This window comes from Perca fluviatilis, chromosome 20 (genome assembly GCF_010015445.1).
Source record: "Perca fluviatilis chromosome 20, GENO_Pfluv_1.0, whole genome shotgun sequence".
Lineage (NCBI taxonomy): Eukaryota > Metazoa > Chordata > Actinopteri > Perciformes > Percidae > Perca > Perca fluviatilis.
In genome coordinates, this window is record NC_053131.1 from 28,811,600 (window position 1) to 28,824,888 (window position 13,289).

The following is a 13,289-nucleotide window of genomic DNA, read 5'->3' on the forward strand; positions in this document are numbered from 1 at the left end:
AACGGCTATATATGTTTTGATGATGGAGTTCACCTTACTGTATGTTTGTTTGCTCTAGGTCACAGGCTATTTGGTGCCAAAGCCTGTTGTTAGGAGGACTTTGACTGGAGGTCTCTATGTGAAGCACTTGGAGTCATGACAGAATTTTCGTTTATTTCTGTCCCTCTGGACAAGACCAGTTTAACCAGTGTAGAGAAACTCAAGCACATAATTGCCAAAACTAACCTGGCCTCTTGCAGCAAGTTCTCCATTCCAGATCTCAAGGTAATGCTGTGTATCTGTTCTTAGGGAGAGTCTAGGAGGAGCCAAGTAAACAGATCAAATATATAGACATAAGGACCAGATATGAGGGGATCTTTCTTCTTGACCTGTGAGAACAGAACTGTCAAAAACAAATAATTGTTCTTGTATGTTTGTGCTGTGTTTATACCAGTAATGTAGTTGAGGAGGATGATGGTGTTTGATGTCCTTCTCTGGTGAAGGGATACAGGCTCAGGTTGCTCGCTACAGTTTGAGACAAAATTTCCATCTGACCCATTTTACTCAGCAGTTCACCTTGGCTGCCAGGAATCATATTTTAACAGCAGTTTTTCATTTCTACCAAGAGTTCAAACGTAAATTTGTAGTATTGAATTTCATATGTGAACATCTCTACACTAAATCTTAAATGCCAGTACATTCACAAGTCATTATACATGCAGAACTGTTGCGTACTGTTGTGTTTGAGCTCTATGTCAAATCCATAATACATCAGCCACAGTAACACTGACTGTGATGTCTATGCTGTGACCCCAGGTGGGAATACTGGACAGTCTTCTCAGTGTGTCAGATGATCTCTCCAAGCTCGACACACTGACTGAAAGGTAAAAAAAGTCCAAGAATGATGAATCAAACTAATATTGCCCATGCTTTGTTGATGCACACAAAAACATGATTGCCATTGGCCATTTCACATTTGTAGCTTAATGTGCAGCTTTGTCCTTAATTACGACTTGTAACTTTGAGCTTGTGTGAGCCTACACCATGATTAATTGATAGTCAGGGTCAGCTGACGGTTAGTTTTCCCTCCTGCTTTGAATTTCATTGTTGGTGTATCTGAGCTGGCACTGTGTAGGGGATGTTATAGTCTCTTTGCGACATAAAAATGAGGCTTAGGGAGATCAAACCAAACAGATTGTGTCTCGTAATTTAGCCCAGACTTGTTTTTATTCAGTTTTATTCATTGTTTTCTGAATCTGTCTTAAGCTAGAGGTCTTTGCTTGGATAAATTAAACCCTTTGTTGGGCGTTCATTATTGACATCAGTGCTAGAATTGAGAGAAAACCATTGTCCACAATAGGAGCCAATAAATGATTAAAATTGACAAAAAGTTGAAGCACCTCTGTAATTATGATGTTTTTCCTGTCAGTGTGATTAAAAAAACACATCAGACTATGAGGGAGGTGATGGAGCAGTCCAGTGACAAAGTGCTGGAAAACGCCTTAGCCAATGGAGGTCAGTCACACACAAACACACAAGCTGATACATGCTGGGGGTGTTAATTACACCGTATAAAAACTCATCAGGAGAGTGCTTAGAAGCCAAAGGTGACACACACTGCAAATGAGACTAAGAGCTACTTAAACAGGGTCTTTATGCATGTATACACGCAAACATCCACACACAAATTCAGAGAGTAGGACAGATCAACAGCTGTCCATCCCAAACCAAGCTAACCACTGTCTCTGGTCACTTTCTCCCATCAGACCACGGCATGAATCAGACAGCGGCCGTGTCACCCCTGAAAGCTTACCTCCAGTCTCTGAGGGGTATTTTCTCTGCCGGCAATTTGCTCTTTTAGCTGGAGTGCAGTGCTGTGTGACTCCTTATATGTAATGTGCGTGTTTACAGTGCTTTTCCCCTTATGTTTTCGGAATGACACTCCTATTCTACTATGTGGCGGCGTGTGTTTGTTGTGCAATTTTTGGTTTCTTTTTAGGTTATGACTTCTTGTGTGTTTCTAAGTGGAGCTGGTGAGCTACATGACCAAGTTTCAGTGGGACAAAGCCAAGTACCCCACAGCTCTGCCTCTCTCCAGCCTGACAGACATCATCAACAAGGTACTAACTCATTAAAATGAGGATTATATTAAATGACAGTCATAATCATACAATTTATTATTGTACTTTTGCAAAGTTGGGAGACAAAAAAGAAACATTGAAACTCACAGTGAATTGGAAGTTATAGTGTCTGTAGCTTCACTAATGTAACATATTTCTAAATAAAATGGGTTATCTACAAGAGGGATTTTAATAAAGTCCTTCAGATGTGATTGGACCTCTCAAAGTGTTGGTGGCTTAGCAAACAGCACATGGAATTTCTAGTCCCGCACCATTGAGGGCATCCTGACGGGAAGCATCACTGCCCCAAACAGGACCGTAAGGTCCTGCAAAGAGTGGTTCGTTCGGATGAACGTACAATAGGCGTGGCCCTGCCCTGCCTTTAGGACATTTACGTGGCGCTGCAAGAAAAAGGCTAAGAGAATCATTAAAGATCCAAACCACCCAGGTAACAGCTTTTCTACATTTTGAGGTCAGAAAGAAGGAACTGGATACACCAGGCCAGCACTGAGAGGCTCAGGAAGAGGCCACTAGGAGCCTAAATGACGACACTGTCTAAGACTGCAGATGTAGAAAGATATATGGCTATAGGACTGTTTACCTCCACCCATACCTTCCTCGAAATCACATTTGTGGCACTGGCTACGAGCTTTCCATATTCATGTTTGATATTTAGCATGTAAGAAGAGATGAAAAATTACCACTGGGACACACAATTAGAGCTTGGAATTGTATTTACCATTTCACTGTGTCTTTAAAAAAGAAGCAGAGACCAAAACATTCCGATGTGGTTTCTACATTTCTAATAATGCAACTTGACAGCATTAGACCCTCTTTGCCTGGTAAACGCCCACGTCTTACACACCGACAAACCCCAACTATTACATTTTATTAAAGGTATTCAATATATGAGTTCTTATCCCAGACTATAGTTTGAGGTTAATATCACATGCACTCCTGATGTTTACATGTCCTGTTAATACTTGCATGTGTGTCAGGAAATTTCCCAGATGGAGACGGAATTAAAATCTCGAGCTGCGGCATATAACAGTGCGAAAATGACCTTGCAAAGCCTCGAGCACAAACTAGAGTGAGTGACGTCACTAACACATTAAGTAAAAATCTAAATAATTTTATGAAAATGAAATGTTGAACTGGAATGTCTGTCTTCCCAGTGGGACTTTGCAAACTCGCAGTCTGAATGACATAGTCAGGAAGGAAGACCTGGTGGACTCAGAGTACCTCACCACTCTACTGGTAGTGGTGACCAGGTTGGTGACACTAAATGTTATTCTACCTTCATTCTATGGTGTAACACAAGGGTTGCATGTGTTGTTTTTTTATGGGTAAATGTGTTTCTGTTCATGTTTTTTGGTCCCAGAGGGAGCTACTTGCAGTGGGAGAGGACCTATGAGTCTTTGTCAGAGTTTGTGGTTCCACGGTCCAGCAGGTGAGGTGCACTCTCAGCTGTAAGACAAGCCATTCCACTTAATCTCAGTACAAGAGCACCCGCAAAGCTCCAAGTACCTGCTCTTAGCATCTAAAAGGTCAGGCTAAGTAACCACAGGTGTTCTATTACCGGCAGAAAGTAAGAGTCTGTGTAGCTTGGATCAGTTGCAGGGAAGGAAATGTTCTTTTCTAGCATATCTTATAAGAAAAATAAAGTGCTTTGTAGCCTGGCAACTAAAGCAGACCAAAAACTGAAAGTTCTGTCAAAATTTGTCATAGATGAATTGTGAAAGCCCTACAGCTTTTAAGGTTCATTTGCATAACATCACAGGTTAGTCTTTGCTATAGAGCTTCACAATGCATAATATCTAGTCTTCCATCACAACTCAGTATTACAGTACACTTTTTTTTCTCTTTGTTGTCTTTCAGCCTGACCTACTGCTGCATGTCATCATGTGTCGCCCTAATTTTCATTATTTTCATCATTATTTTGTGTGATCATCAGGAAGCTGTACGAGGATGGAGAGGGAGGCCTTTTCTCAGTTACACTTTTCAAAAGAGCTGTGTGTGAATTCAAAGCCAAAGCCCAGGAGAGCAAGTAAGCAGGACGGATTGCCAGAAAATACAGAGTCAAGTAAAAGCTGTGTTGTCTGTGTCAATTACCATAGTGTAGCCTATGATCCACACAGGTTCACCGTGCGCGACTACAGCTTTGATATGGAGGCGAAGAAGCAGCAGGAGATGAAGAAGCATAGTGTTCTCAAGAAGGAACAATATGTGAGTCCAACATCATACTCTGTAGCAGAGATCTTCAACAGGGAGTCCGTGACACCTAGGGGGTCCTCAGAGTCACTGCTGGGGGGCCGCCAAATTATTGTCTGATATATATTATTTGAAAGTTTGTTTGTTTCTATAAATCCAACATATTATAAGCAAAAACGAATCGGACTATTCGTACAAAAAATAACCCATTAAATTTACACAACATTGATGAAATGCTTACAAAGTAAGGTAGCCGTTATGGTAGCCATCCACAGATACAGTTTACCTTAAAGCTTAAAGTGATGGTTAATTTCACCCTAGGGAAAGAGATACAACAAAAATATTTATATATATATATATATATATATATATTTTAGAGTAAGTGCTGTAGTATAACTAGCAGGAGACAAGTTATAATTGAGGTAAGTTTGGAGACATTACCTTATTTAATAATTAAATTAATAAATATTTTTTGTTGTATCTCTTTTCGGTGTTGTAATTTGTAGACGTCCCTAAGCACTTGTCTTACTGCGGTAGCAGTAGCAGCAGCAACAGCAGAGAGCAGAAGCCAACAGGCAAGTGTTATTTACATAAACTTCTGGTGTACTTACAAACTTTCCAATCCATCATTTTATGAGTGCATAACCTATTTGTACTAGTGTAGAAGTTTGGTATCATTTCGGGCATTATTAGTGGGGTAACTTACAAGATACACACCTGGATCCATTAGCCCCTGCGCTAAGCTATTCAGCTGATACCACGCTTTAACTCCCCAATGTTAGACACAAAGGGGAAAAAAGGTTCTGGGGGGTTGTTTGGCTCAAGGTCATGGTGCAAAGGACCCTCAGACCCTAGGGTGAAATTACTCCGAACCATCGTGTATGTTTAACATTAAAACATAATGTTTGAATAATACATTATATCAATACATCCATTTTCATCCATCTGTCCCAGTTTAATATGCAACTAAAAGGGTCTCTACTCTGTCTCTCTTTCAGCTAAGGGGTCCTTGGCCTAAAAAATGTTGAAGACCCCTGCTCTATAGTTTATGTATTCATATATATACTACCGGTCAAAAGTTTGGGGTCACTTAGAAATTTCCATTCCACTCCATTATAGACATAATACCAGCTGATCTGAGTGGGTGGTTGATCTTTAATGCAATATCTAAATTGCCCATTATCAGCAAACATTCATCCAATGTTCCAAAGGCCCATTCTGTTTACTAATCTGATATCATTTTAAAAGGCTAACTGAGAAAACATTGGAGAACCCTTTTGCAATTATGTAAGCACATAATGTAATCTGAAAACTGCTGCCCTGGATAAAAAAACAATGCAACTAATCTCAGCTGGTATTTTGTTTATAATGGAGTGGAATGGAAATTTCTAAGTGACCCCAAACATTATTTTACCGGTAGTGTATGTATATATATATGTGAATTGATTTTTCCCCACCCCTAATATATATATAGTGTTTTGGATTTGTGTGTATGTAAAATATTTTATTATTCTGTTATTATTAATATAGTGTATTGTAGTATATTATAAAAGTGCATGCCTCCTCCATAGGGAGTCTTCGTGCGTTGGCTTAAGGTGAATTTCAGTGAGGTGTTTGTTGCCTGGATTCACTTGAAAGCAATGAGGGTGTTTGTGGAATCAGTCCTCAGGTCAGTGCTGATAACAATAGTGATTTCCTCTCAACATGAATGGAAAAATGACATGTGATGCAGATCCCTGTGAGTAGACTCATAAGGATGTCTCCTGCTAGGTATGGATTACCGGTGAACTATCAGGCTCTTGTGCTGCACACGGACAAGAAGCATTCAAAGAAACTGAGAGAAAAACTCGCCTCACTCTTCATACATCTGGACCCCACTGCCACTGCCAGCAAGACAGATGTAAGAGGCCAAATCCACTTTCTCTGCTTCTAACGTTGCTTATGATTATGTCATTTTAACATTCATATTTCATCTAAAGCACAGAACAAAAGGTATAAAGACACAAACATACACATTTTGGAGCATGGATGTTCACTCCTGACCACGGGATTAGTATGTGTCATAAAACAATGTCAAATCAAGGTCCACTTACTAGCTTTTTTCGCAGCTTTTAACCACATCTCACAGTCTTCATCAGCAATAACTGACTCAGTTGGCCTAATTGTGAAACATCAGTCACAGGATGACACCTGAGCCAGTTTTAATTAAAAGTGATAATTGAATTTTAATTTGAATGGGTTTTATTTTTATTCTGCCATGGATTTATATGACACAACATATTTAACCTAAAACCATGGGTAGAGAGCAACTAACCTCTTTAACACAAGTACAATTTTGAATTACTTAAACTTTCAATGTATTGCCATGTTGTGCTATTCCTCTACTTAACTTTAACACATTCCAGAGGCATATATTTGGCTTTTTACCCCAATAAATTCACTGGGCCAATGTTATAGACCAATTTTGGCCCTTTGCAGATACAGTATGTGTCTGTTGACTTATATGTCTGCCGAAAAGTAAGTAGCAAGAAACTGACCTGGGGAATTCACTCTCCTTTGAGCTCTGTTTTGGTCTCCACCAACTCTATATCTAGAGTATATCTGTCTCTTTACTGCTAAATGCTCCACTATGCTCGCAGCTAGCTAACTTTGACTGCTGTTTGGTGCTGGACTGGTAATTAGTTAATTAACTAATTAAGTTAATTAATTAATTAATTAACTGGTAAATTGGAGGTGTGTGTAAATTGGAGATTCTTTAAAAAAAACTGCCTGCTGGGTGTGAAACAAATTTGATGAGTGTTGAGAATGAATTAAGCAATGAAGTCGTGGGCTGTAAAACCAAAACAATGAGCTGAATTTTTCGTAGAGTCAAGGGGAAATGCAGAGTTAGGTGATAATTTATGCAGGTTCAACACTACAAGCAACCCCTTTCACATCGTATGTAGTGATTTGATCCATTGTTAATATAATTATTGATAAGACATTGTTAAATTGTGGTATTGCTGCTTCCACCAATGGCTTTGGCAAGTTCATTCACACTTTTTCATTTAGCATGTTGCTTACATTCAGTGTTGTAAAGGTTCAAACATACTGAAGGCTCCACTATCAAGATACAAACACAATTGAAATCTATTGTATCAAGAAAGAAAGTATATGTGGTGAATAGTAATGAGAGAATTTGACAATGCTTCTCGTAGGCCAATAATAGCAAGTAAGTGTGAGTGTTTGTCCAGTCAGATTTACTGTAATGTTGATGTCTGTGTTCTCCTGTCTCCCTCTGCTAAGCAGGTAAACTGTGATATCCCAGGACTCTGTCAGCATGAGTACTTGTCCTACGTCTGCTTCCATATCAACACCAATCTGCTGGAGATCAGCTAGCAGTCAACAAAGAGAGGACCCACACAATGACCAAGCAATATGGGCTCTGTCGCTCCTGTGGTGGAGCGGACCACTCAGAGCCAGGAACATAAAGACCCTCAACTCTAAAATAAAACACAACTAGTGATATCTTGGATATCTTGGTTTTCAACATTTCTCATGAGCCAGAAATAACTGTCAAGCTTCCCTTGGACAGCAGTGTAAATGATCTTGTCAAGTGAACAGTGGATGGATTTGAGTCCCCTTCACTGCAAATATCACCCGCAATATCAGCTGCACATGGACTACACTTTGTGATGTACTGCACATGGAACTGTGGAACCATTTGAATATGCAAGAACATGCACTGTAAATGTTAATGTCAAGGTGCACATTCAAGCATTTTAAGTGAGGACATCTTCCTAGAGACCTAACAGCCACCACAGTGTGATAAAGTGTATTTCTTAATGCGCAGTTGCACACTGTTCAACACAAAAGTCCATACATTTTTGGTGCATTATACTGTATATTCTGAAGGGAAAGCACAGCATCACTCTGTACTTGTAACTCACTACATCAGAATGTTTTTTAATGTAATGCTACCAATGGTGGAAGGAGAACTCAAATCCGTTACTTAAGTAAAAGTACCAATACCACAATGTAAAATACCCCAAGAAACAGTACTACAATCATATCCTATAGGGTTATAATCCTGAATCCATTCATGAAATCAGACTACATTATTGATAATATTTATGTTCAGTTTTTTTTCAGTATAGTAATTCAATGTAAATATAGTCTATATAGTAGTTTTCATTGTTAGTGGCAGGGTTACCACCAGTAGCTACAGGTGTCGCCATTTCAACCAGCACTAAAATCTTAAGAAAGTAAACACACTTGTTCTGCAGAAAAATGGCCACTGTGACTAACATATTATATATACTGTATACTGACACATTAACGTGTACATAGGATTTTTATTTTGTAGCTAGTCAAGCTAGTTTTAAAGGGGAACTCCACCAATTTAACACACCAAAGTCTGTTTGCAGGTCTTGGGGAGTACAATTGCGTTATGTGAAAAAAAGTACAAAAAAAGTTGTGAAAAGCCTTTTGTGGTTCCCGGGGGGAGCAATGTGAAATCTGATAAAGTCCCAAGTCAGCTGGTCTGAAGGCTACAAGTTTGAAAATGAAACAAATCTGAGTTTGGGGAGTCAGAGAGAAGTAAGATTACCAGACCTCTGTAGCCCACTCATAAGCTCTGCTTGAGGCTGCACTAGCCGCTACTAGCATTACTATTCCGACCGAACTGTCTTTGGTCAAGTTGCATTGTGGGTAATGTAGAAAGGAAGAAGAATATGTGGAATAAAAAATTATTTCTCTGGTTTGGCTGAATCTATTTTGATCCTTCGTTAAAAACTGTCCATAGTTTTGACATTGTGTAATGCCAAATCTGAATTCTCTTCTAGCTATATTCATTTAGGTAGTTTAGTCCAATGGTTCCATGTCCCAATATTGTGGGTCACAAGATAAATCTGAGAAGTTGTTAGATGATTTACAAGGTAAGAAAAGAAATAACACAAATTTGATGAACAGAATTGTTTAAAAAAAATCTTTTTTTTCTTTTTGTGAAATATTGGAGAGATTTACCTCTTTGGCACTCAAACTTTTATTTAAATAAAATCATGTGAGTAGTTTAGAGGGGGAATTTGGTGTAGGCCCAACTGCTAACAAATCAGATATCTGACACGTGACAATGAGCCCACCTACACTGCTTTTTTGTAAGGGGTCACACCCGCCAAAAAGATGTAAAATGTAAAATCCTAACCTGAAAACCAACCAGTAACTTCAGCTGACAGATACAGAAGTATGAAATATAGTGGAGTAGTATAAAGTAACATGAAAAAGAAATACTCAAGTACTACCGCCACAAAATTGTACTTAACGAGCAGTTGAGTACATGTACTTAGTTACTTTTAGAATGCTATGCAGCACATGATCACCAGAGAGTGCACTATCTCTGTTCTGTCTCCATTTTCACAGCATTCTTTTCTATCAGCTATCATGCATTATAGTTGATCAATCAATGTGTTTGGTGTTGGAAGATTTCCTTTGGTTATTACCAACACTGTACATTCCAGTAATTCACTCAAAATGTATTTACCTTCTAACTTTTTAAATGGACAATAGGGATCTATAACCACTGTGGAGGAGTTAGAATGTGCCTGTATTGTAGGGTGCAGTGCTGATTAACGGTGCACATTCAATTGGCCTATTGACTGCATTGTCTTCTCAACCTAAATAGCCTATATATTTATTATATTGTATCTCCCAGACAGGAGAAGAAATACCTGTTCCGAGAGAGAGAGAGAGAGAGAGAGAGAGAGAGAGAGAGAGAGAGGGAGGGAGAGTGAGGGATAGAGAGAGAGAGGGAGGGAGAGAGTGAGGGATAGCGAGAGAGAGGGATGGAGAGGGGGAGAGAGAAAGAGAAAGAGAGAGTGGGAAGTGTTAGGGAAAGCTGTGCCATTCAGTGCATGAAAGAGTCTGAAGAGGAAACATTTACGCGCCGAAATAATGGACATCAATTGTGGTCAGTACGCTTTACTTTAACGTTATAGGATAGGCTACATATTTATTCAGTCAAACATTAAGTAAAATGTGGACAGTTCCGAAGCCAAAATATAGAACTGGGCTGTGCGCCGAGGGGGAGATTGCTGTGAACATTGGCGGAGTCCGTGTGGTGCTTTTTGGGGAGGTTTTGAACCGCTACCCGGAGAGCAGACTAGCGGAGTTGTTGAACTGCTCAACCCAGAACCATGAAGTTATCTCGTCGCTTTGTGATGACTTCGATCCATGCAGAAAAGAGTTTTACTTTGACCGAGATCCTGATGCCTTCAAGTGCATCATCGACGTTTACTACTTTGGCGAAATCCACATCAAACCCGGCATTTGCCCTATCTGTTTCATCAAGGAGATGGAGTTCTGGAAAATAGACCAAAATGTTTTAGACGAGTGCTGTAAAAGTTGCCTAAGTGAGAAGGAGGAGGAGCTGACAGAGATTGCAAACAAAGTGAAAGTGATCCTGGAGGATCTGGAGGTGGATGAGTGCATTACGCGCACCCAGCGGTGCCAGAGGTTCCTGTGGAGGTTGATGGAGAAGCCGGGTTCCTCCCTGCCGGCGCGCATCATTGCCATCGCATCCTTCCTCTCTGTCCTGGTCTCGGCGGTGGTGATGTGCGTGGGGACCATCCCGGAGCTCCAGGTGACGGACGTGGAGGGGAAACTGGTGGAGCACCCGGTCCTGGAGGGGATCGAGACCGCCTGCATGTTATGGTTCACCGCGGAGTACTTCCTGCGCCTCGCCTCATCTCCGAACAAGGTACACTTTGCGCTCTCCTTCATGAACGTCATTGACTTCATGGCCATCATGCCGTTCTACGTGGTCCTGTCCCTCACTTACCTTGGCACCACATCCATGATGGAGCTGACTAACGTCCAACAAGCGGTGCAGGCGCTACGCATCATGCGTATCGCGCGTATTTTCAAGCTCGCGCGCCACTCCTCCGGGCTGCAGACTCTGACCTACGCGCTCAAGAAGAGTCTAAAGGAGCTGGGGCTGCTCCTCATGTACATGGGCGTGGGGATCTTTGTGTTCTCGGCGCTGGCATACACCATGGAGCAAAGCCACCCAGAGACCCTTTTCAGAAGCATCCCGCATTCTTTCTGGTGGGCCATCATCACCATGACCACGGTGGGCTACGGAGACATCTACCCCAAAACCACGCTCGGGAAGTGCAACGCAGCCGTGAGCTTTCTGTGCGGGGTAATAGCCATCGCCTTGCCCATCCACCCCATCATAAATAACTTTGTGGTCTTCTACAATAAGCAGAAAGTGTTGGAGACTGCGGCGAAGCACGAGGTGGAGCTGATGGAGCTGAAGTCTGGCAAGGACGCGCGCAGAGAAAGCACCAGCAGTTTGAGCAAATAAAGACCTTTCCAAGAGCGTTTACTGCTGTTATGATGGCAATTCACTTTATATAAAAAAGGTGCAAATCAAAAGGTCACCTGTTCACACCTAGTCTAATGCACCACAATAAAAACATCTAAAGTAAATGTACAAAATTCGGTACGCAGAGACCTTTACAATAAGACATTGAAACTTTGCCTGGCCCTGCAGACACATTGGCACAGCTCCATGCAATTACACTGTAGATATACTATAGCGCCGTCTCACAGATGTTGTCTTTGCAGCTGACTGTGACTCTGCCACGTGCTGCTTATTACTGCATGGTGCATTTATTTCGTTCGTTCTTGTTGTGTGTTATTATGGAACAATAAGTTGGGCAGGAAAAACCTGTGTACAGGGGCGATTTTAGCCCTAAACTTGACCCCTAAAAAATAACTGCTTAAAAAATAAAAAAATAAAATAAAAAGGTAAAATAAAAAAGTTCTGCTCTAGGAATATCACAGTATTGTGAAACTAAACCCAGAATCTAGATGCCTGGATCATTCAGAAAAAAATTCGGAGCCATTTTACAGAACATAGTGCTTTACAGCCAAGGTCAAAATCGCATAAATCTCAAATTTTCAATAGGTATTGAAAAGTGAATTTTGGAACTGTCTGCTTTTCCATAGATAAATATCCAATTTCATTTGTAAAACCACCTCACCTTTGTAGTAGACCTAATGGCCCTTTGGCTCAACATTAAAGGAAGTTTTCTCAGCATTGTTGGTGACTTTCTAGTTACATCATTTATTGTTTCCCTACGATGGTCCAAAATTATGTTAAAATGCACAGTTAACACAGTAGAATAACGTTTAAAATGCGTTAAAAGGGTGCCAGGCACCCCTAATGCTCTGATCCTAGAATCGCCCCTGCCTGTATATATACACTTGTGCATAGAGAATCATTACAGCATCACCTGTAAGCTGCTGTAAGTTATGGACAAGGTAACACTTGAGTCCAAATTTCAAATATTCCTAATAATAATAACAATACAGATTGTTTTCTTTGGAGGACAGTAGAATAATCAAGTTGATATGTAATATAATATAATATAATATAATAAGGTGTCAGAGCTTTGGTGGCAAATGTATCAGATAGGGACTTCAATTGGACCAGTGTGGGTGGATCATTTTTTAGAAATATCTATTAAAATTTGACTAAAAATGAGTCAGAAATTGCAGCCCCCACATAACTGCTGTATGATTAATCTCAGATTACCCTAAAGTTGATTGAAGGAATATATTTTTTTCATATGTTGTGTTATTTTCTGCCCTGTGTCTAGCTGACCCCATGGTCAGTGGGTCCTGGGACAGATAGGGAAAGGTGGTGGGGACAAAAAAAAAAAATGCTAAACAATCCAAGGTCGTGCTTTCTAATAAACATGAGTTTTTTTAATATGTTGTGATTTATTAATATTTAGTCCAGCTGCTGACAATGCCATCCACTCCTCCAGAGATGTGAATAAATATTCTTTCAATATTTTTTCTCAGGTCCAAAGATAAAGTGTGTGTGTGTGTGTGTGTATGTATCAGTGTGTGTGTGTGTGGTGTGTGTGTGTGTGTGTGTGTGTGTGTGTGTGTGTGTGTGCATATTGCATTTCCAAATACTTTTATGAAAAG

The 13,289-nt window shown here is 40.3% G+C and overlaps 2 protein-coding genes across 2 annotated transcripts; both read left to right on the forward strand.

Annotated features, from left to right (window-relative positions):
- The first annotated feature begins 8 nt into the window (after nucleotides 1-8).
- LOC120549523 (V-type proton ATPase subunit C 1-B-like) lies at nucleotides 9-8,430 on the forward strand. The gene is made up of 12 exons (XM_039786511.1): nucleotides 9-264; nucleotides 796-863; nucleotides 1,409-1,494; nucleotides 2,005-2,099; nucleotides 3,098-3,189; nucleotides 3,275-3,370; nucleotides 3,481-3,549; nucleotides 4,054-4,146; nucleotides 4,238-4,325; nucleotides 5,882-5,979; nucleotides 6,081-6,210; nucleotides 7,599-8,430. Exons 1-12 carry the CDS (start codon nucleotides 136-138, stop codon nucleotides 7,686-7,688), a joined length of 1,134 nt encoding a protein of 377 aa, XP_039642445.1. The 5' UTR covers nucleotides 9-135; the 3' UTR covers nucleotides 7,689-8,430.
- A 1,776-nt stretch (nucleotides 8,431-10,206) lies between these two features.
- kcnf1b (potassium voltage-gated channel, subfamily F, member 1b) lies at nucleotides 10,207-13,089 on the forward strand. Its single transcript, XM_039785342.1, has one exon. The coding sequence runs from the start codon at nucleotides 10,321-10,323 to the stop codon at nucleotides 11,650-11,652; it is 1,332 nt and encodes a 443-aa protein (XP_039641276.1). The 5' UTR covers nucleotides 10,207-10,320; the 3' UTR covers nucleotides 11,653-13,089.
- The last annotated feature ends 200 nt before the right edge of the window (nucleotides 13,090-13,289 follow it).

Excerpts from the sequence above, each read along its gene's own strand:
- LOC120549523 (XM_039786511.1), top strand. The coding sequence starts at position 136 with ATGACAGAATTTTCGTTTATTTCTGTCCCTCTGGACAAGACCAGTTTA. Across the intron at positions 2,100-3,097 it reads TGACAGACATCATCAACAAG|GAAATTTCCCAGATGGAGAC; the intron begins GTACTAACTCAT and ends CATGTGTGTCAG. Across the intron at positions 3,550-4,053 it reads GTGGTTCCACGGTCCAGCAG|GAAGCTGTACGAGGATGGAG; the intron begins GTGAGGTGCACT and ends TGTGATCATCAG.
- kcnf1b (XM_039785342.1), top strand. The coding sequence starts at position 10,321 with ATGTGGACAGTTCCGAAGCCAAAATATAGAACTGGGCTGTGCGCCGAG.